The 27,119-nt window shown below is 34.9% G+C and overlaps 1 protein-coding gene across 1 annotated transcript; it reads right to left on the minus strand.

Moving 5' to 3' along the window:
- Nucleotides 1-874: 874 nt before the first annotated feature.
- LOC149578444 (adenylyl-sulfate kinase 3-like) lies at nucleotides 875-27,119 on the minus strand. The gene is made up of 7 exons (XM_089829156.1): nucleotides 26,359-27,119; nucleotides 5,202-5,339; nucleotides 4,912-5,061; nucleotides 4,594-4,712; nucleotides 4,308-4,392; nucleotides 1,937-1,983; nucleotides 875-1,543 (listed from the first exon to the last, which is right to left on the minus strand). Exons 1-7 carry the CDS (start codon nucleotides 26,645-26,647, stop codon nucleotides 1,445-1,447), a joined length of 927 nt encoding a protein of 308 aa, XP_089685282.1. The 5' UTR covers nucleotides 26,648-27,119; the 3' UTR covers nucleotides 875-1,444.

Genomic DNA, 27,119 nt, shown 5'->3' on the forward strand with positions numbered 1-27,119 from the left:
AGGGACTAATAAACTTGTGTGCTTTCTTATGCACCATGTCTATATTCAATGGTAACACTCCTACCTTTGCATCGGGGTGTCTTAATTGCATAAAGGCAATAACTCTGACTTTAGTGCACGTCTTTAGGGCTTGTGCAATTAATGCTAAACAAATTGGCCAGAATTCCAAAATGCAAAGCCCTTTGAAACTATGAATAAGAGAGCAGGACACTACATGGATTCAAGGCTATTTCAGAAGCCCTCAATATTTTTGTTTTGATATGGCCAATCAATTTTGTTGTTAATCCTGAGAAGAATGACAGTTTCTTTGGGGCCTATTATAAATCAAGTTATATATTATACTCTTTAACGCCAATTGTATCATTAGCCCTAGTTTCCTACTTACATAGCACATGGGGTAAGACTACCTTATGCAGATAATCATTTTTTCTATTATCTATGCATGACTTTACACGTAAAATAATCTCCACCACCATGCCCAATTATGCTTGCAAGAAAAATTCTGACCCTTAAAAAGTTGCAATCTCATAATACATGCACATAAAAAGAAGAGGTGTCTGGTTCATTAGTGTCTTGGTTTTGTTGTTCTTTTCCTTTTAATCCACATCTTAAGTTTTCTTGGTTCATTGTTTAATGGAAGGGAAAAAACATGTATTCTAATTTAAAATGGCATAACCAAATTATCTGAACCAATGTTTAATGCAGATTTTACTGTAGCATCTGCCCAATGTCTGTATCCAGTGGCAACCTTGTGGCTGATCAAATAATTGTCATCATCATTTTGGTATCAAACAAATGAACATACTGTGTACAATGCTTGAAAAAAATGTGCTGATTAATATCATCCATAAGATCATATCCCAAGCACATAAGAAACAGAAAATCAACCTATAAAATATATATATATAAGATGGCATTTTTATCCAATACATGACATTCAGATAGCTGTAGAGGGGAGACAGTGTAATGGACATTTTTAATTACAAAGCCTCTTATAGTATCCTCATTTCTACCACAAGGAAATAGGGAGCATGTTCTGATGACATGCTTGCCATAGTTTGATTTCCCTAAAATACTTTGAAAACCCTAGGACACGAATAACCCTATGACAGAATAATCATTTATTCACCTATTATGATTGAAACCATAGCAGCTGGAAAGTCTACGAATTAAATACTGGCATCAACACAACTAGGCTATTTGAGATGTGTTGGCAATGAACACAATTGCACAATTACAAGAAAACAGAACAAAACAAACTTTTCTAACACTTCAAATATCAAATATATTATTCAGTTATTCCCTGACCTCTGTCTCGTCTCTACTTTGGGAGGAAATTTTGGCTTATGGCTGTAAGTGAATAACCATAACAACCACCTCCCTGCAGTTTTTTTTAAATAATTGCCACAAGAGCAACTAGGTGTAAGAATAGCAAGGTACATTATTAGGCTTGTAGGAAACCATTTTCTTCCAAATATGCAACAACCTTTTCTGCCATATCTTTTGGTGAAGGACACACTCCATTAAGTGATTCCATCACAATCTGCAACGCATAAATCCAAATGATTATAACAAACAGATTGAAGATGAAGTTTACTAGTATTACAATATTTTATTATTTACTAATACTAAATAATTTTATTAGCTATTTATACATTTTATTTTTCGGCATCTTGAAGTCATACCAATGGTTTCATGACTTCCAACTTTCCTATCAAAACAAAAACCACAGGCATGAGTGTGTTCTTATCTCACCAAAGCAACTTGTTAATGCCAGAGCTTTGGGTGGAAAGTGAAACACTTTGCCATTTAAAATTTTACAGCAGTTTTTCCTTTCAATGCAGGCATGCTGGACATACCAGAAAAGAAAAGTGCTCATATAGGGAAACTGGGAAAAAGACAAATGATTTAGCATTTTGTGAAAATGGATTTATACCTCACAATTTTCTGGTGGCTCATAAGGATCATCAATGCCAGTAAAGCCTGCAACCATAACCAAATATTTACTAATAATGATAAGCTCAGGCAAAGAATTGAAAAGGAAAAGAAAGAATGCAGTTATAAAAGATAAAAATGGGCATTTTGGAATGTGTACAATCATTTGATCAATAGATTGAAGCAGATATTATCAATATACAAAGGTGGAATGTGTTTCTCCAAAAAGTAAGACAGATATTGACTATACTATAAGACATTGTCAATCTTTAGTGTGAAATTCCCTTCATGATGGCTAATTCATGGATGTAAATGCACCTTCAATTTTTAGTGTGGGAATTGTCTATCCATTTATTCACAAATTGGAGCTTCTATTATGGCAATCATATTTTCAAATGCCACTCCTAGAATTAATACAAAAACAATTCTCATCTTGCTGACACATCTGAATATGGTGGTCTGTGTCACCTTGTTGGAAGAGAACTCAATAGACGAAAGGAAGCAAATATTAAAAAAGCATGCCTATGAATGAAAGAATTACTACAAGGCCTCTATCAATTTTATTTTACATTGCAAGATATACAAGCTACCAGTTCCATTTCCAAAAGAAGCCAAGGCAAAATAATGGATGCTACTGAATAAGACTACAACACGATGCAAACTACGTGAGTTGACTATTATGTAAGATTCTCAATGAAGGGTTTTGCTAACTCATGGCCAAAAGAAGCTTAATATTGATCATAGAGTTAGACCCTTTGATTCCAGAGGAAACTGCTCTAGATCACTAATGCTGGCTGCTATGCCATAACCTATGTTGCCAGTTTGTGTTCAGGTTTGGGTTCAGCAGCTCATAGTTTTTTATTCCAGGTTTGATACAATCGGGTTCAGTCATAATACATATATATCTAAATTGCATAAAGGTTCAAAATTAAGAACACGACTGACAGTTCATTGCTCAGTTTTGCTGATAAATCAAAATGTTTTATATCAAAGTAGCATTATTGGAATTGGGATTAACTTGGAAAGACAAGTAAAAATGGAATTCAATTATTAATTTATTTATAATTTAATCAAACAAGCTCTGGAAAAAATACTGATTTTCCATGTAGCACAGCCAAAAACAAATTGTATTTCTTGTTTTATAAAACAAGACACCAAACTAAGGCCTTTGAAGCTTTAGTTTTGTGGTACATGCCATTTTTAAAAAATCTTGCTGCTTTAAACAAAGAGTCAAATTCTTTTTAAAAAAGCATTTTAGGGTGGGTTAGGTTAGTTTTCTTTTTCAAATGCAATCTCTTTTGGAAATATCTGAGGAATTTGACCTAGCCATTCGGCCTACATAAATCTGAGATGCTCAGAAGCCCAATGGTCCTGCTCAGGCTAGACCCTGGCCAAACACAGAGCGGACTTAGAACCACTTAGGTTTGCAAAGGAATGCAACTGAAAAGATTAATGGATGTAAAATATATATATATATATGCATAACATCTCTCAATAATTTCTTAGTATGAAACAATGTTTCACATGAACTCTAGCTTTGATTACAAATCATTCCTACAAAGAACAAAAACAAAGACAATACATCTTTATGGTTAAAATATGCTAGAATGTTAATATTTCTCAGGGTTGTAATGCCACAAATAGGATATGTTGCTATGACTAACAGGGAAAATAGGGGAAAAGCGGTAAAGTCACTATCGGAGGGAGATTGTCTGCTTAAATGGAAACCAAACAGCTCGCAGCAGAATAACAAAATAGACATGTTAAAAAATGATCTACTGCAATAGGTCTATGGCTCAAAATGTGTGCTATGAAATAATCATTTTCATGCAGCTCTTTGGCTTGATGAAGACAGATCAAGTCCTACAGAACATTTGCAGCATGATGATATGCATTGCTCCATAGTCTCATGAGGTGCATCCTGAAACAGAAAGATCATCCTCGTAAACAACAAAAAGGACCTGAAAGAGATGTCCTTTACTGCCTCCCCATTTTTGCAGGACACAAACCTGAATGATCTGGAGAATTCACATAACTCTGATAAATGTAATACTATTTAGCATTTGCTTCAAATAATAGTTCATAGAAATGGATCGGGTTCAAGAAAATTGTTTGCTTTCAAGGGCATACATTGCAAATATAAGGTCCATTCTGCTAGATTATTATCTTTTGGTGAAGGATTTTCAGATCACCAACTAGATACAAACTTCCACAGTTTATTGTGAATAGACACTTTCAGCATTTGGCTAGAAATTGTTAGATTTTAGAACCAAAGAGAAAACGCTATTAACTAAATAGCTTGTTTTATGAGACGTGTGCTATTAACTCTTCCTAAAACAAGACAGTAAATATCATTGATGCTAATCAAATACCTTTGATCTTGCCTGCACGTGCAAGCTTGTATAGACCTTTCACATCTCTCTCCTCACAGATATGCAACGGAAAGTTCATAAAGATCTGTGAAGGAAAGAACGAGACATGCATACATTAATTAATGCTTCAATCTGCTTGATTTTCATTAGTTTCTGAATAACATTAATTTACACATAAATTGCACAATGTAGACTTAAAAGAGAATGTAGTTATGTATGAGCATTTGTATTTGTAAAGCCAGTTTTTACATATTGCTGTGTTAAATAGAGAGAGATAGAGTATAACCTCAATAAATTCTCCAGCAGGCAAAAGTGCGCGGCAGGTGTCACGATCCTTCCGGAAAGGAGATATAAAGCTTGCAATACATATAATACCAGCATCGACAAAAAGCTTTGCCACCTCACCTATAGACAAAAATCACTAGTAATATGACATTTTGACACATCAGATAGCTAAGCACTATCAAAGATGTCAAGTCGTAAAAAGTCTTATTTGCGAGACTAAATCTGCATTTTGATTTAAGCTATATCTTCAAAAACATTTGTTGTATTCAGATTTCCTTAAATAGAAGGGAAAGAATAACTAAATTTTACAAGGTCTTACCAATACGACGGATGTTCTCTGCACGGTCTTCAGCACTAAACCCAAGATTCTTGTTTAGTCCATGTCTCACATTATCACCATCAAGGAGGTAACTGAGCTTTCCTCTGGAATGCAGAATTTGACTCACCGCACAGGCCAGTGTACTCTTTCCTACATTGTTTCCATTGTATTTTGAATCAAATATAAACAAAAAGCATTGCCCTATCAATATAAATGGAATGGGGAAAAAACATGCTATACAAAGTGAATTATCTGTACAAAACCAAGGAAATCCTATTGTAGGGGTAAACCTGAGCCGCTAAGACCAGTAATCCAAATGACACAGCTCTTTTGCCCAAGTAGTTTTTGCCTTTCTTCTTTGTTCACTGGGCATTCTTGCCATACAATATTTGTTGCTTTTCCAACAGTTCCAGGGGGGCAAATTGCACCTGCATGATGAGAAGAACATTAGAGATGTGCATGGCATACCAGCCTCCTGGAAGTGTTCGCATGCATAATGTTTATTCTTTTATTTATTTAATTCCTGACCAGATGAGGACGTCCATGATTAATCACATTAAAAGGCTAGCATAAGTTGGGATAAAATATAGAAATAGACAATGACTGAACCAGCTCTAATGCAAATTTATGGTTCTGAATTACTAATATGACTCAAAATCCTCCTCTCCAAAATCAGGTATATGCCTAAAGTCATTTTCCTCTCAAAAAAGAGGAATAAAACCCATATCTGAGATGTGTGTTTTTGTTAGGAAAGGTGTGCAAACCCATATGCTCCTAATGTTAATTATGTGCAGAATGCAGATATGACAGATATTCAATCTGGGCTATATATTTTGTTTATGGATAAAATAAAAACTCTTAAGATATTTGATATTGGTACCAAGAATGCCCATTGTTCAGATCTATTCATTCTCTATAATTTATTAAAAAGGGCGAGGGAGGCAGGGGTCAACAGCTTTCCAAATCAACAGTTATTGGCCTCTAAAAGTTTGGTTCCTACACTGGAAATGAAAAAAACACATATGACACATCTATGAACTCATAAGGCATCTGTAAATTCAAAATGTAAAAACATGACATGTTTATGAACTTTTCTTAAAATTCGGGTGTTGGTTTTCTAATAAGGTATTTGGATGCCACTTATTTATTAGTTCTAGCTCATGGCTTTTTATTTCTACTTGATGGTCTCCTTTACGACTTATCTCATATTTATAAGATGCTTGAGATGGAAATATTGATAGTTATTGGCCTCTGAAATTTTGGTCCCAACATTAGAAATGTAAAAGCACATATGACACATCTATGAACTCATAAGGCATCTTTAAATTAAATTTGTGAAAACATGACATGTTTATGAACTCATCTTAAAATTCAGGAGTTGGTTTTCTAATTAGGTATCTGGATGCCACTGTTTTGAGAAGTTCTAGCTCATGGTTTTTATTTCTCTTTGATGATCCCCTGAACTACTTATCTCCTATTTATAAGATGCTTGAGCTGGAGATATGGATAGTCTGTTTGAAGGTACTATTATGTTGTTCAGATTACTTCAGGTCTCTGCTTCTTGATACTTTTATAAAGGCTTTCTCTACAAGTGTATTAGAATTATGTTTAGATTGCTAAATAATATATTCGGTTGCTTTGAAGTGTGGAGGTTCTATCCTACAAGGATTTGCCCACATATTTGTGTTCAAAAAGATTTTTCTTATGTTTTATGTGTTTCACCTTTCTAAAATTGTGAATATCTAAAAATTTTGACAGCACTCTCTTCCTTGAGATTAATTTAGGAAGCATTTCTGAATACTTTTCTTTATTTCAGTTTTAAAATAACATGGAAGAGCCAACTTAGGGTACAGTCTGTCCTTGTGCTTTACTCTAAATCATTTTTTTGTGAGTTCATTTCTGCTAAATATGAGTGGATATTGCTTTATTAAAAATATATAATAGTTGAAACAAAGAAAATGGTTCTTTATGGAAATGAAAATGGATCACAACATTGATTGAAAGGACCAATCTCAATTCAAAAGATACCAATAAGGATGATATAGTGATCCACAAAGTATCCAGGTTTGTATTTCATGGCAAAAAGAGGAGTTATATTGTAGGCCCAAAAACAGTATCAAACTCAAAATGTTAATGCGTGTTTGAAATCCTATCAGAAAATTATGCAATTTCAAACAAATAGTGGCCCATATCAACTCTTTATGAAAGAGTTATGACTCCTAGAAGGAACCCAAAAAAGAAAATCAAAGCATCTATTTCAAATTCTCTACTAACAAAACCACCAAACAGATTATGCAGTCACTAAGCGGATTATGCCATCACCGAGGAGATTATTCAATTAGTATGGGGATAATAAAATCTCAACATGTAAAAAGAGGGGATTTTGTCACGATAGTGCACCTAAGTTACCCTAATGTTGGAGAACTTGTACTCTTGAATGAGAGGCCATGAGTTCACATCTTATAGGATGTAGGGTATATATGCCTCGTTTGTAGCACAGTTAGGTGCCTCCTGCATAGAGTATAAGAAAGCCCTATGTTGCTATAAACCATCTGTAGACCCACAAACAGAGCATCCAGTATTGTGTACTATAAAAGGATACATTTTCATTACCGAGTCTTTTTCAAGCAAGCATGCACTTATCCTGAGAGGTGGGGCGAATCAATATAAGAACAACTCTTTCAATTTACAACTTCAGCAATCTAAAGCAACAATCAAAACAGTCACAGAAGTAAGATCTAGCAAATTATAACACAAGATGCAAGTGGTTCTACGTGGAAACTGTTATGGGAGAAAACCATGCCAAATTATAGAAAACTTCTTACAGCCCAACTCGTTAAATCATCAATTCACACCACTCAGCAAGAGACTCCAATCTCTTTCAATGAGAAGCTTCAACCTCCTAAATGTGCAAATTAGAAGGCACCAACCTTCAAAAACAAAGTAATTATAATGTGGTTGGATCTTTCCTAGATCCCTTTCAAGGAATTTGACGAAGATTTGCCCACTCCACACAAATCTGTCTTGAAGTTCTGCAAGGCCACACTCAGATCTGCAATCTGAAATATCATCACAACATGCCTTCATGAATGATGCACGATTTCACCATAGAAACTTCACAAGCATCAGACAAATTAAAACCATATATTCTGCTCACAGTAATCTGCTCTTAGAATGAGAATGGCATTCACTGAATGGATGTCTGATGATCCAAAACAACCCTCTGTTTAGAAATATTCAAGAGGCACTTTCAGCCAATGATCATATCCCTTCAACAAGGCCAGCCAATGGAGCAGATAATAGTTATTTAATTTGAGTTTAGTTCTTCCGATGGTGGGTGCTTGAACAAAGGAGAATTGGCCAAATAGGAGGGGTACAATAATTAAAGCATATATTTAATTTAAATTAACGTTCAACAATAAGGAGGTTGGCCTTCAATAAGCCATATATATATTCTTTGTTAGTTTATTTGCTTTCCTCAGGTGGTTGATCCAAACAGTAAGTATAATATGTATTAATCTTATTTGTTTGCTTCAAAGGGGTCGTCCATAATTACCTCCGAAATCAAGTGACAATTCACTCAAACAATCTCCCCCTTTGTCATTGATGGCAACCCTTGTAGAATAATCCATTGAAAACAACAGGTTGACTGAAATGCTCCCTCTGCTAAACTGACACCCTGACATAACTTCTCTGCCTTTGACATCAATAGAAAAGGGTATCCAAGCTAACTAAATAAGGCGTTGAATAGTTCCCATTGAGAAAATGCTTCTTTTAGAAAAGTTAGTAAATGAACAGGAGAGGCTTAACTCCCAATTTCTCCTTTGGGTACTTAAATAATCTACAAGAGACTTTATGAAATAATCTGTAACCTGCTTCTTTCTAGAAACATATTGTAACTTTACTTGTTGCTCGGATGCTTTCTCCCTCTAGAAATTATATTTAATCAGACTATGCTTGATCCTAAGGTGCATAGCTAAATTATTTGAGATGTTGATAGGACCTGTATTCTCAGTGAATATGGAGATGGTATGCACACACTCAATATCCTTCAAAGTCTGTTTCATCCATAAAACTTGTGTACAGCAAGCTGCTGCTGCTGCAATATAATTTGCTTGTACTGTTGATAAAGAAATTGAAGCCTTGTCCAACCATGATACTAGACTGATACCAAGAAAGAATGCTCCTCCAATTGTGTTTTTTCTTTCATCAACACAGTTAGCCCAATCCTCATCAATTAATACAAGCTTGATATCACCCTGAGACAGGTGGTCAAACAGAAAGAGTGAACCAGGTCCTTGGAGATTTCTTGAGGATGTATTGCATTAATCAGCATTACAAGTGGGAGGAATATATTTTGCTTGTGGAACTTGCACATAAAAACTATCACTATACAATAAAAATAGCTCCATCTGAAGCATTATATGGAAGAGAGTGTCAACTCTTATGAGATGGAATAACCTAGAAGATAGGATTAGCCTTGGTCTAAATTATTATCAGAAATAGACGAGCACATCAAGCTTATCAAAAAGAGATCGGCAGACACAAATGATAGACAAAAACTTACATTGAATCCAAGAATATACCAAGACAATTTTCAGTTGGAGAAAAGTCTTGAGGGTCAAACCTCAAAAAGTTTCATTTGTGAGGCCCTTTGAATTTCTTGAAGTGAATAATCTAGTTGCTTACAAAATCATTATATCTCCAGCTCTTCTTGCCCACATGCAATGTTTTTCATGTTTTTTACCTAAATAAGCATATAATTGGTTTTTATCACATAATTGACTGAATTACACTATAGATACGAGACCCAGGAATGCAGCCTCTCAAGGTGCTCGAGCTGCGCAAGCTCCTCTTGCATGAAAGAGATTACACAATGCCCTTTCAATGGGTCCAGTACATCGAGGATGATGCTACTTGGGAAGATTAGAAAAATTTTAATCAGAAGTTTCCTCACTTTGTACTGCTTTCAATAGTATAAGAAAAAAAATTGTTTTACTATCTTGTTATGCTACAGTGTACACTGAATCATGGAGGAGAATGGTCCTTAAGAAGGGAGATATGTCACGCCTTAAATTTTGATATGCGATTACTTTTAACATGTGTTAAATATGTGTTTGATTATGTGTTCAATTACGGAATGGATGATTTCACTTCAAACTAATGTCTACATAAAAGTGAAATGCAATATGAATGTTTTCATTAAAAGATCAGAGAACTGAGATGATTATTAATTTTGATTGATCATTATCATATCATGGCTATTAACTAACCAATAATTGTTAAGGGTTTCTAAGTTGACTGCAAGAACAATTTTGCACTCCAAAATGGAGAGGGGAAGCATCATCAGAGAGGGGTCTGTAGACATTGTGAATGAACAGAAGTACACACACTTTACATAGGTCGTGTGTTGAAAATTTCGGTCTGTTAAGTTTCTCAATGTTGTTGTAGAGTTGACCTTGTCTCTTGACTTGTGTGATCATGTTGTACATCTATCTCAAAAACTATATTTGTCCTTTGGCCAGGTTACTAGCAATGGTCAAGAGGCAATATCATTATGGCATGGTCATCATTCTTGTTAAATTATTAATTCTCAAGGTTTATATTATTATTAATCAAGTATATTTAAAATAAATAAATAGATATATCTTTAAAAGGTATCATTGCCAAAAATTAAATGATTAAAATCAAACTCATGTAACGGTCACGTAATGGGGAGGGATGTTATTCTTACTGCTTGGATTTAAGAAATCTATGTGGACGTAAAGCAAACCCCTCCCTATAAGCATGCGACATGGCTTGCCTTACATTAATATTTTGTTGTTGTAGAGTGGCATTCAACATGCCATAAAGCTCATATAAAGGAGTTTAAATTTCAGTTTTCTATTTGATTTCTCATAGGTCAAAACGTGGAGGCACTGTGCTTTTGCAGTAGGCAGATTTCACAGGCTAGAATTATGGATGAAAACCTCCCATTATGGCGTATTAAAAAGCCATTTTAGCTAGGGGGGGAAAGTTCTATTTTTATCTTCTTGTTCTAGAAACAAAGCATGCACAAGGGAAAAGGATATTATTTTGGTGGTGTTATCTGCTGAGCATGAGCAGAACTGGGCATGAAGAGTTAACAAGCCATGCTAAGTTGCTGTCACATGGCATTAAAGAGAGTCTTTTAATTTCGGTTTTAGGAGCCAAGCATTCAGCAGGCAGAAGAAAGTGTCTTCCCGTGTTAGTTTGCACCTATGCACAAGGAAGAGAGCAGAAGTTAAGGTGACCCATTGGGCCTGACCGTGGATAGGAGTTATTACACTTGACTTGCAGAGGACCAATAACATTTTCCAAGCATGTTCATTGTCTATTTTCCCTCACTATCCTGGTAACATTGATAGAAAGAAAAAGTTTATGTTTAGAAATATATGTTGTCTAAGAGAACAAATTTGGATTAAATCATTCAAAGCCTTTTACCCTTCTGCCTTAGACATCAGAGAAAATAAGTTTGAATACAAGAATTTAAATTGTGGAAGATATATATATATATTCTGATATTCTATTTTAGATACATTTGTAAAAATTATGAAAAGCTTAATACCTAGACTGGTTATTATAGAAGTGGGTAATCAGATATTACTCAGAGCCTTTATTTATGATTCAGTGAATATGCTTACTCAAGAAAAAAAATGAATAACATGATTTACCTTCATGGGACATGTAAATTATTTCCTGAATAAAGCCAAGAAAGAAAACATAGAAAGCCAAAAATATATATTGAAACTATTTTGTTTAATCAGTATGAAAGAGAATAAAAATTACAAAATTCTACTTATTGTGTTTACAAATTGTCAAGACCCTTAGTATAGCAATGGAATCATGAATAAATGGCAGGAAAGTGCCATTAACTGAATGTGCTATAACATGTAAAAGAGTTGAAATGTCTTATGATTTATAACTTAAGAGAGTGTTCTACTCTTAAATTAACCATAAGGATATATGGATGCAGAGCAGTAGCCATGAATTACGAGCATGCAAAACAAAATTTCCTTGTCAGAATCACAATTCAATAACTTAAAGTCATTTTCTGACAATAGAAAGAATTACGTGTTTGGTTTTAATTCTATATGAAAAATAAGATGATCAGTCAAATTAGTCAACTGTGTTATATATCATAGGATGATTTCCAAGTTGAGTTAGAGGAGTGTAAACAAATGAATGCATGCCCATGGAAGTGTTTTTTATATTGAAACTTTGGCCAAAGTGTTGCAACAGTCTCTGCTTGCATGTAGTCAGTTCACAGTGTCCCATATTTCATATACTTAGAGGATTGTCTAAGGTTTTATGATTGATTAGGTTATGTACGGCACAACACTAGGACTCAAATGGCATAAACTTCATTGGTTTCCTTTATCTATATTCTCCATGAAGGGTGGAGCTACTTCTAGATGGAAGGTGTACCTATGGTTGGTGGAAAAACATTTGCGTAATGCTCTCCCTCTTGTAGACAACTTGCCAAGACTTGTGAGACAAATGCAAGATTCCAAATATGGGAGATTCTATAACTCATATTGGCGTAATTGTAAACAAGTTATTTTAATGTAATGCACGTATGCAAGGTGAGAGAAAAAGATTGTTATAAGTTCATTGTTGAAATGTTGCAAATCAAATTCAATTATGTTTTGTGATGATTGTGTTTTCCATTTTGATAATGGTCATGTTAAACAAATGAAATATTAAGGTGAAAATTTACTATTGATTTTTTGCATGTGGCTATTTACTATCTTGTTAAATATTAAGTAATTTATGTCATGTTGGTTGTTGTTGTTATTGCTTCCTCCAATCTCCATACCTGTAATAATAGGAGCTAAGGGCTATTTAAAGAATTCGAGTAAGTACCTTGCTGTGGATGGTGGGTTGCAGGGTTTGCCTTCCATTACCATCCATAAGGGGGAAATGAGAAATATATAGATTAGGTGATCCCATTGGATTTGATTAGGTATATGACATTTGCATGAGTTGGAGATTGCATGTGCATCATGCAATTTAAAATTTACATGAACATTTCAGTGTAGTCCATTCTAGCATTTCAATTTTCTTGGGTTCTGCCAATGGTTTGAAAAGGCAAGGTACTCCTTATAGCATCCACAATTCCCACAAATCTATCACTAGGGTGGGTGCTACAACTAGTACCTTGCCCCATGAGATGTTGGTCCTGCTATGAGTGGGTGTGCTCATGTTAACATTGGTTAGGAATAGAATTTCTCCCAGAACTTTTTCCAAATTTTGGGTCTTGATTTGAAGCAACTGTTTCTTTTCAAGGGTGACTTAGACATAGTCATTATGTTCTCTCTCTTGGATATTTTCCTCTTGAAAAAATTTCAGCTGTTCATTTTCTTCAGATCTGGTGTTTTGGATTAAGGTAAAAACAGCTTTAGATCTAGTGTTAACTTAGGAAGTGGAAGTACCATTTTCTTGGTAGGGTGAAAGTCATGTTGCATTTCATGTAAGGAAAGAGCTGTGTTTGAGAGAAGGGAAACTATTGTGTGGTCTCCCCTTAGGTATTGCGGAGAAATTCCATTATGAGAGCCAAAGAATATCCATTATGGATATTTGAAGAAAAGAAATTTGTAAAGCAACAAATGCGTGACAAACTGAAGAGTACTTGATTCAGAAGCTGAAAATGAAAACAAATCCTAAGTAAAAAGTTAAAGCAACATAAAGTGGGATAAGCTTTGGGTCAGATTCACCAAAACTGCATCGGCCCTAAAATGAGTCTCCAATATGATGATCACCTAAATGAGAAAAAGGTAGAAGACCAATTAGATCCATCATATGATTCAAGAATGTCAGTCCACAATGTTGTCTGGGGTTATAATCAAGCGATGCCTGTAAGAAGAGGGGTGCCACTAAGTAGTAAGCAAGGGTTGTAGCAATTCCATGCAATTAGGGCTATAGGTACCAAAAATGTAGAAGATGTAAGTAATGGTATATAATACATTAACACACATTCACAATATAAATTAGTGTGCCAAAACAAACAAGAGAAGAATTAGGGCCCATTGTCTCCCCCTTGGCTTAGAACTTTTAGGAGAGGTGATTGTAGGTGAAGTCAAGACATATAGAAGAAGAACTAAGTGAGCCATAGTTAGAGACTCCAAATACTTCATAAGTCCTATTGATACAACTCCTATCTTTGAAATCTTCAAAACTTTAACAATTTTTATTAACTTGTCTTCCTTGGCGTAACCAGCCCTAAATCTTCATAAGGTGAATATTTGCACAAGAAAAGAAAATGATGTGTTCTCTTCCTAGAAATGACAAAAGGGGGATCTGAAAAAAATGAAACTAAGCCCAAATGCCAATTGTCATTTCCACCCAATGTCATTGCCTCAATCAATCATGTCAAGTAAAACAAAGTTGCTCTCCAAAGACAACCCGATGATGTTTGAAAGATGCAAAGATGAAGGATGAAGAGGGTTGGAGGGAGAATCAAGGAATTAGGAGGACAAGTCTACAAATACAAAAATGGCATGAAGGTGTGATGATTGATGAAACATCTCACAATGTGTCATCCTTTTTAATCTCAACAAAAAGCTTAGAGAGATTAATCGGTCCACAAGTTTGACATAAAAAATGCGTTTGCAAGGGAAAAAATAAGGTTTAGATGGAATGGAATTCAATATGAGAGACAACTATTAGTGGATAGGGTACAATATTTCACATAAATAAGACATCATCTTGAAAACAAGGGAAATTTCTCCATCATAAGGTGTTGTGAAAATAAGTGGATGAAGAAAATATGTAAAAATCATAATAGGGGCAGAGATATGAATTTAATGAGGCTATCTTTCTCTAAGTACATAATTCTATCAAATTTGGCCCCAGAAACTGCAATTTGAAATTGTCAAAAATAATAATTAACCTTAGGTCTATAAAAAAAAATGCATTGATAGTTTGCACATTTTTATTTTAAAAATCCTACAGAAATAGAAGAAAATTTTAAGACTGAAGCTAATTTAATTATTTAATATTGAAGAAGAATCATTGAATTTTTCAAAATTGTAAAAAATCTTCATAAAATTACCCTAGCACAATATAAGAAACAGAACCTCTAAGGCCCCGCCTAGAATTGCTTTTACCATGTCCTCATCCTGTAGTATTGCTTGGGTCAAAGCATCTTTTTGAACCGGTCAACAAGTGTCTGCAGGAAAATTCGTGTCTGATGTTTGAGTATGCCATGTTTGCAATTATATGTCTATTGTTGGTTTATATCATAGTTGCCAAGAGACTGCTAATGGTACTGGTATACGAGACAAGCATCGACATCAATACATTTTTGTTCTTTTTGAAAAGGGTATGAGATGGGTATTTTGTACATGCCAGATACTTTTTATACAATCTATAAAAATATTAATTTGCTAAAATTGAAAATTAAAAAGTGAAATATATAATACTATTTATAAATAGGATATACTAAATAGATGGAGTTAATTTTCTACATTCAATGAATCAATATGCAAGATAAACAATGTATATTTTTAAAATTGATGTTTCAAAACACAGTGATTCATCATCAAGAGGAGGAAAGTGAGAATAAATTGCAGATGAAGCCATGTATATAGGGAAAGATAAGAGAAGATAATAAAGATTGAGAAAAAAAGAGGCAGAAAAACAGAGGACGGAAACAAAGAGTCAAGACAGATGGATTAACAAGAATAAAAAAACATTGAAACTTTTCCATTATTAAATATTAAATATTATTTCAAAATAAATTAATTAACATTATGCCATAACCAATTTGTCTCTTCAAAAAAAGTTAAAACTAAATATTTTAGAGAGTTGCAGCAGTCAAATTATTATCCCAATATTCATTTAGAGGATTGTGGGATGAAAACCATTACAATGTGCTATGGTACTCGACGTACACTGGGGGCTTGGTTATGCTTGGTTGCAGTGTTGACTGAGTAGCTCGGTCAATGAAGGGGCTTGGTTGCTTTTGGAGGGCTCGGCACATACTTGTGCTTGGTCAATGAAGGAGCTCGGTTATTTCTGGTGGAATACTGACACTCGGCATGGTTTTCTCTAATGCTCGGATTGGTCTTGGTTTTGTGTTAACCAAGTTGTCTATGGTCAGCCAACTTATGCATTTAATTTGAGTTATATGTATTTCATTTCTGTTGTGAGCTGACCACAGCTTGAGGGGGTGTATTTAATGTAAGGGTTTATTTAATTTGTAATTTTCTAGGCCGTCATGTGGCTTAGTTGGGTATAAGTAGGGGGGTCTTTTGGATCTTTAAGTGATTATTATCATCCATCTTGGAAAAGAGGATATGGCAGAAGAGCGAATTTTGAGAAGGGCTACTAGCTGAGGCTTGGGAAACAAAGAGATTGCTTGGTGGGCTTGCGAGCACAAGTTTAGATCTTCCTTGGAGGTTTCTACCAGAGTGTGGATTTGGACTACCTAGCGTTGGGATTGGATCTTGAGGGGTCTTGCAAAACTATTTATTGTAATTGCTTTTGTATTTGGCCGTAACCCAGAAGGCCTTACAGTCGAGCACATTGCATGTAAACAATTATTTTATGAATAAAGTGTTGCATTTGGTATCAGATTGTGCATCTTGTGTTGTGTTTCTGCTGTGTGGTTATTTGCAAGGATCTGGATTACCTCTAGTAGGGGTACCCTTGGATTCTCACTGCATCAAATGGATTCTCACTGCATCAAATGGAAGGACAATCTCAAGATAGTTCAGATGATCCCAGAATTGCCTAGACAATTGTAGACTGATAATAGGGTCAATCCTATTCATTAAAATGATCTTGAGACAAGAAGTGCTTCCCAACCTTTCCAAAAATGTTTAATAAATGAAAATTATCCCCTATTGTTAGCCTCAAAGGCCTATCTATTGAAGATTGTAGCTACAACAAACATCTTTATCTTTGATTTTGCTATATGTTGAAATTAAGACAATCCCTATGTATTATGTTTACAGCTGAAGAAGATATTTATGATAATATTTGACATCATATTATATGAAGAGACATATGTCATTTGAAGAGTCATACATTTGGAAATATGCAAAGATTTGTTTTTGAAAATTGAAGAGACCTTCCGTTGTGATGTGAAGAGCCTCTCAATTCTATATATATGTATGATTACTTTTTGTGAACACAACAGTTGTATCAAGTTGAAAGCATTATATTTGAACATTTTTTTTATATCAATTAAAGAGATATTTTTCTAGTGTGGCTGGGTTTTCCCAAGATAAATCAAAATGTCTTATCTTTTGTACTTAGCTTTTTGTCTTCTTTATTGCTAATTATCATCATTTCTGGGCTAAATATTAACATAGTATCAGAGTCAGGTTAGATTACAGCATATAAAGAAGTACTACAGATCTGGTAGCTGTATGAGAGACCATTCTTAAGCATTGAGATTTACTAGCAGTAGGAGCTATTTTGTTATCTGCAATGTTCGTTTCTTTCTGATATTGTAATCTCCATCAATGGTGGATGTCTCATACGCCCAATGTTTGAAAGTCTTCATTATATCGGTCTTGTTTTTTATTGAGACCTTGTATGATTGGGTGATCAAAGAATCTTTGGCATCATCTGTTATCTTGTGCATGCATGTTTATTAGGCATCGTGGTGACTCTACTTCTTCCATTGCTTTTGGTAAGCCAAGAATATTATGATCCATTACTGTTGGTAACTGAAGAGTCACGTTGGCTGCTGAGTCAGCCTTATCAAATGTTGTGTCTTCTTCTATTGTAACGGTATTTGTAGGTGGCTGATATAAGTATTCTACTTATCGTTTCATCCATGTGAATCATTGCATCCTTGGTGTCGATTATTAAAAGGTCAATGAAGAGTCTAGAAAATGAAATGGCAATTTTGATATTATTGTTCACAGCATATATGATCCTTTTGGCTGTTAGAGGATCATTTTTCTGTGACTATTGTCTTTTCAAAGGACGCAGTTGTAATAGTGCATGATGACTCTAAGTGTGGGTGATCATGCTGTAGCATCAATTTGATGTTCTCTGCAATACATATTCGTAGAGGATGTATTTTGTGTGTTTTGTTACAAGTGTTGAGGCTGTAGCATATGGTGTTGAATTTTATTGGCTTCCAGTAACATATCGTTGTTTTTGTTGGAGATAGTGTGAAGGTTGTTCAGTATTATTTCTGTAGCAATCATTTTGAGATTTTGTTTTTCAAGCGTTGTTGTTGTAGCTATGTATTAAGTCTACATGACGTGATCAATTTTCCTGTATGGTTCCAGAGGAAATTATTCTCATAAGCAATCAAGGTCCAGGTAAATTTCAGTAATCTGGATTTTGCAGGTGTAAATATTAAGATCAGCAATTGAGCTTGCCTTTATAATGGGGTTTTGGTTATTGAATTTGATTGATTTGTGTTCCTTGGTAGGTAACTTGAGACGTTAACAAATTTCAAACATACAGACCTCCTTATTGATAGACTAGAATCTTTTCTTCTTCACAGAATAAGTCTGAAGAGAGGGGTATCTATTGAGTATGTTTTATTGGTTTTCTGATTTATATATACGTAACAATTATATGTTCTGACTTGATATGCAAGAACCTGTGATTTCTAACTAGGTTATTCCAGATGGCTTCATGACTATGTCAAAGATAAAACTTGGAGATTTGGTTGGTAAGTTTTACGACTTGTGACATTAACAAACCTCAGAAATGCAGAACTGCTTATTGATAGACTGGATTCTTTTCTCTTTCACGGATTTAAGTCTGAAGTGAGGGGTATCTATTGAGTATGTTTTATTGGTTTTCTGATTTATATATGAGTAATTATTATATATTCTGACTTGATATTATGCAAGAACCTGTGATTTCTAACTAGGTTATTCCAGATGGCTTCATGACTATGTCAAACACAGATCTTGGAGATTCGGTTGATATGAATTATCATTGTGCATTAATTCATATTTGTGTGCATGCTGATATTAGAGATAAGTATTCTATGATGATATCTTTTGAATATTGATCATGAATTGTTGTTATATTACTGAGAATAATTTATGCTTTTAGCATTTGATTTCTATGCTTGATTTTATGATTTTATTACTAATTTCTCCTAGTTGCAAAATGCACCAAGAAGTAATGAGATTATGAGAGATTATATGCAAAAGTCATGAACATAGGAACAATTGCTTATAGTCATCGAACTGAATTGATGATATAGAAAATGATATTCAGAGGAAGTACTTTTAGCTTCAGAGGGAGGTTACGTTACAGAGGGAGATATCTAATTCTTTGCATGCTTATGTGACAATGTAACTATCGAAGCTCATAGTTTGGTCAAATTGGAATCAGCTATCTTATTGTGATGATCTACTGAGAGGGAGTCTTTGTTGAGAGAGAATATCAACCATTCTTATTCATGTTGGTAATGAGTTCTTCTCTGTGAGAAAATTTTGAGGTGCAATCCCTTGTTAATGAGTCTCCATTGTAAAAGAAGCTCAAGGTGCAATTCCCTTGTTAATGAGTTCTTCTCTATGAAAGAAGTTCATGTTGGTCTCAGATTGGTTTTGACAATTGAGTGTCAACACACTTAAGAAATTTTTTTAGTTATGTCGAGTATAATATAGATGCCGAGTTATAGTACATGCAGAGTCAGAAATTCATCAAGTGTCGAGTCATTCAGATGCCAAGCAGATAGACAATGCCGAGCAAGTTTCAACTGTTGAATGACTAATAGATGTCGAGTCAATATATGTGCCGAGTGAACTATAGGTGCCGAGCAAGACAGAATTTCTATAGGTGCCGAGCAAGACAAAATTTCTATAGGTGCCGAGCAATACAGGTAATCAATAAGTGTTGAGTAACACAGAATCAGCATAAGAGTTTGTGCCCTCACAAACTAAGCTGTAAACTGTTTTTGAGCCGACACAAGATGAATCTCGAAGGATTTAAAGATAAGATCGAATCTTTTTAATTCCCTATGAAATCAACATGCAACTAATCAGAAAAATGGAAAGATGTGAGCAGGAAAGATGGATGAATCTCAATCATAGATTCATACCTAACCCTAAGTCACAAAACCTTTTTAAGGAGGTCGAAACCCCATAATTCAATGTGTGTTTGTATGGGAATTCATGAGAGAATGCTAGCGAAGTTTAAAGGAAGTCAAAGGGGTGTAAAGACTTAGAAGAAGGACAAAATTGCAGTATCAGTTATCAAAACAAAATATCAGCACTTCGAATAGAATCATATCAGATCAAGAAGGATCAAATCAGATTGGACAGAACAAGGATTTGAAATCAGCAATTAAGGATTGTAAGTTATCAGGTCAACACATTCTATTATACTTTCTAGCCATCGTATTAGGAGAATGAAAATCCTATGAAGATAGGTTGGTTTAACAGCCATTTTGTAAATCCTTTAACAAGGTGACATTCCAAGTGAATGTTTGTAAATCCTTTAGACAGGTCACTTTTAACAGGGTATTAGAGCCTTTAACAAGACAGGCCTTTCACAGGGCAGACCATTGATGATGGTCAAACTTTGTAACCTTAACAAGTTACATATTTTTGCAGTGATAAGTTGTGGGTGTCATCCCCACCCGAGTTTGACCTTCTCATTTTGGAGGGTTTCTGGGTTATCAAATATTGTGTTGTCTATTTTCATGCATGCCTTTACTTCCATGTTATTTAGAAATGTTTCATGCATGTATTGATTTCAGTTAAAAGTTTTATAGCTTAAAGTTTGGTACTTCTGATTAACCCACACCCCCCGCCCCCCCTCAGATGTATTCTTCCCACTTATAAATTTCAACAATTGGTATTAGAGCCAAGTTCTTACAAAGAAAAGCCTTACAGCTTGAAGAAAAGATCTGGAAATGGAAGTCTACAAGCTTGGGAATATTATAGAGAATTAGGAGATTGAGATACATCTCACTCTACACTCTCTGGAAGAAGCTAGGGAAGAATTGAGGAAATCCCTAAAGAGAAGAAGAAAAATTGCCATAGCTGAGAATTATACACAATATAAGGAGATTGACACCTCAAAAGTGTTTGTCAATGGAGATTCTAAAGAGTTTGATGCAGCAATTACAGACCTAAAGGAGAAAAATAGAGCTCAAGTAGAAGAGATCAGAACTCTCAAGATTGAACAAGAATCACAAACCATGATACTTTGTGAAGTGATTGAACAGAAGAAGAGAGCTATTGAAGATAAAGCTATGATAGAAGATGACAAAAGAAACCTTGCCAACAGACTAGAGGAAAAGTCAATTGAGCTTGCAAGAATTTCCAACATGCAGCTAGACGCCCTAAGCCAAATGATGAATGCCCATCATGAGCGGAATGTCATGGGTGTTGAGATCTCCACATTGAAGATGCAAAATGAACAATTGCAAAATGACTTGAAAAGAGAGAAAAAATTGCAGAAAGCTTCAACAAACCTAATGAAGCCATCAAGTACTTAGCCACTGAAATCACCAAGATCCAGTAATGACACTTCAAGACTAGGATACACTAGCACTGAAAAAGGAGTCATCAAAAACTACAGGAAAAAGAAGTGACAAAGGTAAGAATACTAAACCTACTTGTCATTTTTGAGGTAAAAAGGGACATACCTCTAATGTGTGCAGGAGCAAGAATGCCAATCAGCATGACAAACCTAAAAACATGGGACACTGTCACAAGTGCAATAAGCAAGGACATCATGCACATGACTGCAAGACTAGAACCATCAGGACACCAAGAATTGAAGGTCACTGCTACAATTGCAAGAAGTATGGACATAGAGCCTTTGAATGCAGATCAAAGTCTATGTGGACACCAAATCAACCAGCAAAGTCAAATAGTCATGGACATCACTACAATTGGGACTACAACACTAGGTAGAGTTGTCACTATTGTCAAGAATATGGACACATTCCAGAGAACTGCATAAGAACACACTTTAGTGGCAACTACAATAGGTGGCTGAGTCAAACCACTTGTTTCAGCTATCTACACACTAGACACATCAGAAAGTATTGCCCAACAAGATCAAAGGCACCCAACTCAAAGTTCAACAAAGGAAAAGGAAAAGTTGTTGTTGAACACATCAGAGGGGAAATGAATAGAACATGGAAAAGAAACGATAGAAGCAACACATCCAACGGAGGGATCACTTCATCTAAAAGGTCAAGTGGTCACACTACATCCAACTAAGCAAAAGAAGGTATGTGGGACTGATATTTACATGTTTTATCATACATCAGTTCCAAGACTAAATCAGTACTGAAAAGGATAGATCAGCATGAATAAAGATGCAAGTTAAAACTTCAAAATTTTCACATTGTTGCCAAGGATAGTTGCCTTCAAAAGCCGAGTTAGCAGTGGAAGCCGAGCGATTAGTTGCTGCCAAGTAAAACTATGCTAGTTGAAGCCGAGTGAAGGGAAACTTCAATGTATACCGAGTATTGGAAAATCAATCGAAGCCGAATGAAACAGAATTGCATAAGGAGCCGAGTGGAGAGTTGTATATGCACTAAGCATTAGAGTGGAGAAGTTCTAGGTGCAATCCCTTGTTAATAAGTTCTCTCTAAGAGAAGTTCAAGGTGAAATCCCTTGTTCCACCATCTGCGAGTAGGTATGGTGGATCCACCCTCTGTGATAAAGCATGGTGGAAATGCATTATTCTCTGGGAGAAGTCTAAGGTGAAATTCCTCGTTCCACCCTCTGTGATGAGGCATGGTCGAGATGCATTCTTCTCAGGGAGAAGTCTCGGGTGAAAGCCCTCGTTTCACCCTCTGCAATGAGGCATGGTGGAAATGCATTCTTCTCAAAGAGAAGTCTGAGGTGAAAGCCTTCGTTCCACCCTCTACGATGAAGCATGGTGGAAGTCATGTATGCAAGTCCATGACATTGATTTTATGCTACTATGATGAATTGTGTTATGCTTGGATAACATGTTTCAATGAGAATCTATGTGATGAGAATTTATCATTGACATTAAGATAGTAGCTATATATAATGTTTACAGCTAGAAAAGATATTTATGATAATATATGAGATAATATTATATAAAGAGACATTGGTCATGCGAAGAGTCATACATTTGAAAATATGAAAAGACTTGCTTTTGGAAATTGAAGTGAGCTTCGGTTGTGATCTAAAGAGTCTCTTAATTTTATATATATGTATTATTACTTTGTGTGAACACATCAGTTGTATCAAGTTGAAAGCATTGTACTTGAACATTTTTTCTATATCAATTAAAGAGATATTTTTCTGGTGTGGCTGGGTTTTTCCCTTCAAGCTGAAGGATTTTCCCAAGATAAATGTCTCCTTTTTTATACTTATTTTTTGGTCTTCTTTATTGTTATTTATCAGCATTTCTGGGCTAAACATTAACACTATCAACTTGATCTGATGGCATTTTATGTCCTTTGGCACTTATGTTTTTATTTGAGGGGTAAATCATGCCTTGAGAAATTGGGCATTAGGTGAGTCAACCTTCCAAGTTTGTCAGTCCTCATAGTTTGAAATTTTGAATATCATTTCCATATTGTTTCGAATGCACAATTGTATCTTCGTTTGTTCGGATGGAAGGTTTCCTTGGACTAGAAAATGGCAGTCTATTCGCATTCCATCCTCACGTGTTTGTGAGAAAATCAATTAGTAGTCTTACACTCTTTTATCATAATTAGACGTAACCTAGAGGTACCGTGATTTCATCAGATGCTAGAGGTAAGTTCATGCATAGACCGCATACCTAGGTATTCCAACTCCTGTTTTTTTTTTCACAAATTTTCTTTTTTCTCCCTCTTGTTGATCTTTTCTTCTTGGTGGCATCCTTTTTATTTTTGAAACAGAAGCTACATATTCTGCACAAGTTTCTTGTATGTTTGGAGGAATGACTGCATCTTTTTGGTGTCACGGTCTATTATAGGCATTTCCATAATCAATTGTGATTAGAAAATCACAATATCTCTGAGTTTTTAATGGCATATATAAGCATGGAAATTTGTACTTATCAATGGAATCTATCTGGCGTTAAGTATTGTGTACATTCTTGCAGTAATGGGAAACAGACATAATGAGTTAACCTTCAATCAAATACCCTTCACACAAATATTTCAAATGAAATATTCCAGACTAGCATATTACCTCAAATCTGATTTGGGATTTTGATTCATGACATGTTTTGCTTCATTTCATTGCAAAATAACAACATGCAAATATGCAAACTAAACATGCAAAGGAAATGATATAGATTTCCAAGGAAATAGACACTTTCAAAGACAAATCTATTGAAATAATTCTTATGTAAAACATGCATGGTTTTTACATCAAATATACTGCTGTTACAATGCTAGGATAAGCATAAAACTAACAGGCAACATACCACATGATTCCACTCCAATATCATCATAACACAAAAGATCATTTCTAATGGGATAGCCATCCACAAAACTGAACAATGTAATGCACCTGCGGATCCTGAAGTGAATCCACCAAGGGGACTGACATGGCTTCTCATCCAAACCACCAAACCATCTAGGGTTTCTGTTCTAGGGTTCAAGCAAAGCTTCAAGCTCATAGAGAAAAGACTCAAAATAAAAATAACAAACTAGAGAATGCCTTCACAATTCCTTTTTCCCTTCTTTTATAATAGCCTTTTGTCTATTTTGAGAGATATACTTCATTTCACTTTTATTTCATTTCCCTCCAAAAAGAAACTTTACACTATTACTTAAGGTTGATATTATAATTTATTTATTTTATTTAAGTGATTTTTAATAATACTTATTTTATTAAAGTCACTTTGTAATTAAATTAATTAAAATAAAGTCATCCTTTTGATATTTAATTTATTTGGACAACTTTAAAATAATTAAATTAATGAACTTATTTTGCCAAAATTTGAAGACATTACATGAAAAAAGTTTGATGATTTTCATTTATCCAATCAATTTATACTGCTTGGAAAGTCAAAAATATGGCAACTCGTCACAATGCTCAGAAATGAAATAACTCTCCCATGTGTCAAATTATGTAATATTTTTTAGTACGGAGATCCGATCCCACAAAAAATACCCATATGAAAAAGTTGCCTATATCTCTAACATAGACTGGGGAACTAAAGGCAAACAATTTTCAGCCAATTGCAATTATTTTTCGTTTCACAACAGTTTCTTCATGACTGGAAGAAGCATAGCCCTTTGAACATTTATTGAAATACTAACTCATAAAAGTGTTGGTAAATCATTTGATAAAGTTCAGTACATTTTCTCCAACCTTGATACTAAAAAAGATCAGGCTATGCAAAACATCAAAAGAATTTCACATGAAGGAATTCATTGGCATCATAATTGATCTTGATAATACATTCAAAGCATCCATGAGAAATCTGTGCAAGCATATAGATGCAATGTCCCTCACTTATGAGAAGGTTGCATTTTTCATTTTTCTCCCTTCTAAGGGTAGTGATCAACCCTCAACGATAGGCATATATAAGCCAATTATGCATGTGCCCATGCAAGAACGGAGGGGTTAGCATTAGGTTAATGATCATATCCTATATCTTATTTCAAAAAGTATTTTTCATGGTAAAGGAGAAATCCCTGCCAAACTATATTGCCCCTCCTTGTAAGACAAAATTTCCTTCTGCTTTTGCTAAAGGTCCTTTAATGATTTGTTTTGAATATGAGTACCTTGCACTTACAGTAGCAATGCGGAACCACTTGCCCTCAAGCAAAACACTGCATGAAGGGGTTTTGAAATACTATTTCTGCTTCTGCTTAGGTTCATTTAGTGGTTTGTTTCTAACATGTGTACCACCACGCCACTCATTCTATTAAATGGAAACCACTTGCCCTCAAGCAGGACACTGCATTCAGGAGCTCAAAAAAACACTCTAACCTCTTTGAATGAATATACATTTTCAAAAACTCTTCTCTGCCTGAATTTTCAATCTTGATTAAAAAACCCATAGCATAAAATTCAAACAGAAGGAATAAATCTGATTTTAGAGGAACTAGGTTACAAGCTAGCAAAAGGCATATATCCCAAGTTCCCTACATATATTGAGAGGCATTGAATTGCCCTATCAAAATTTATCTGGCATGGGTTAGTGATAGAGGTACGAGTATGACAATCAAGATTGGAATGGAAGGATTTGAATCTACCTATTTATAGGCAATGAATATACTAACAACATTACATGATTATTGAAAGAAAATGAGATAATTAGACCCACATCAAAACCCATTTGAGTCTCGTGTGGGTAAGAGGATTTTGGGTATGTACATTGCATGTTAACAAGGCTTTAAAGGCATGCAAACCATTTGGAACCGAACAATGTGATCAGAAAAAATTATGTAAAAATTACTACACAGCTTTCTCTTCAAAATTTACTAAATTGGATAATGGAATTTCAATGCTTTAATCACTAAACTAGCTATAAAATGAAAAAATTGGGGAGGACCTGAGATGGAAGACTGAGCTGTATTTGCATTAACAGCATTTGGATTTAGGGTCAGGGTCTTTTCTTCTCTTCCATCATGACCGTCTCCATGCTTTTCAGAAGACCCCTCAACTGTCATTCTGCAATGGATAATGGGTTTCGAAGATCTATTCAAACTATCTCCATTTTTTCTGCGCCCAACCTTTAACTTTATATAATTCTTGCGATTAGAGGAGTAATAACAGGGGATTACTCCGCATCCAAATGTAGTTGAGCGAACCACCGGTAATCGCGAGTGACATGCAAGCATCTTGATTGTACTTAATCCTACATCAAATTAATTTGGAGCCTCCACGGCTCCAATAGTAAAGATCTGATTCTATTTGATGAAGTATTGATAAGTATCAAATGCTGTCACCTAGACCTGTGCATCTCATCGCATAGCAGAGAAAGTGCGATTCACTGTGCCAAATATAAAAATGCGGGATTTCATGCTCCGAGATACAATCAATTCACCCAATTAAACATTTTATATCATAATAAGCATGGCAATGGATCTCTAAATTAGATTCTAGATCGTGGGACCAATTCCCTTTTCTACGCTGCCGTTCTGCACCCCCATTCGCAGCAACGTATACCCAGTATGATGCAGGTGATTTTAAATAAATATTTCATATGTTACAATTAAATTCATATGAATGTTATCAACTTATATTCCCTATTACGATCCCTTTTCAGTTTTCTTTCCAAGGTCAATTCTTCTTGTACTGATTGAAATGAGT

The sequence above is a fragment of the Cupressus sempervirens genome, chromosome 1 (assembly GCF_028749045.1).
Source record: "Cupressus sempervirens isolate cs-2001-9-10 chromosome 1, ASM2874904v1, whole genome shotgun sequence".
Taxonomy (NCBI): Eukaryota; Viridiplantae; Streptophyta; class Pinopsida; order Cupressales; family Cupressaceae; genus Cupressus; species Cupressus sempervirens.

What these genes read in the sequence shown, in the direction of transcription:
- LOC149578444 (XM_089829156.1), bottom strand. Translation starts at nt 26,647, where the DNA reads ATGCTTGCATGTCACTCGCGATTACCGGTGGTTCGCTCAACTACATTT. An exon ending in AGAGAACATCCGTCGTATTG is followed by an intron (nt 4,713 to 4,911) that starts GTAAGACCTTGT and finishes TTTTGTCTATAG; the next exon opens with GTGAGGTGGCAAAGCTTTTT. An exon ending in AGCCACCAGAAAATTGTGAG is followed by an intron (nt 1,544 to 1,936) that starts GTATAAATCCAT and finishes TATGCGTTGCAG; the next exon opens with ATTGTGATGGAATCACTTAA.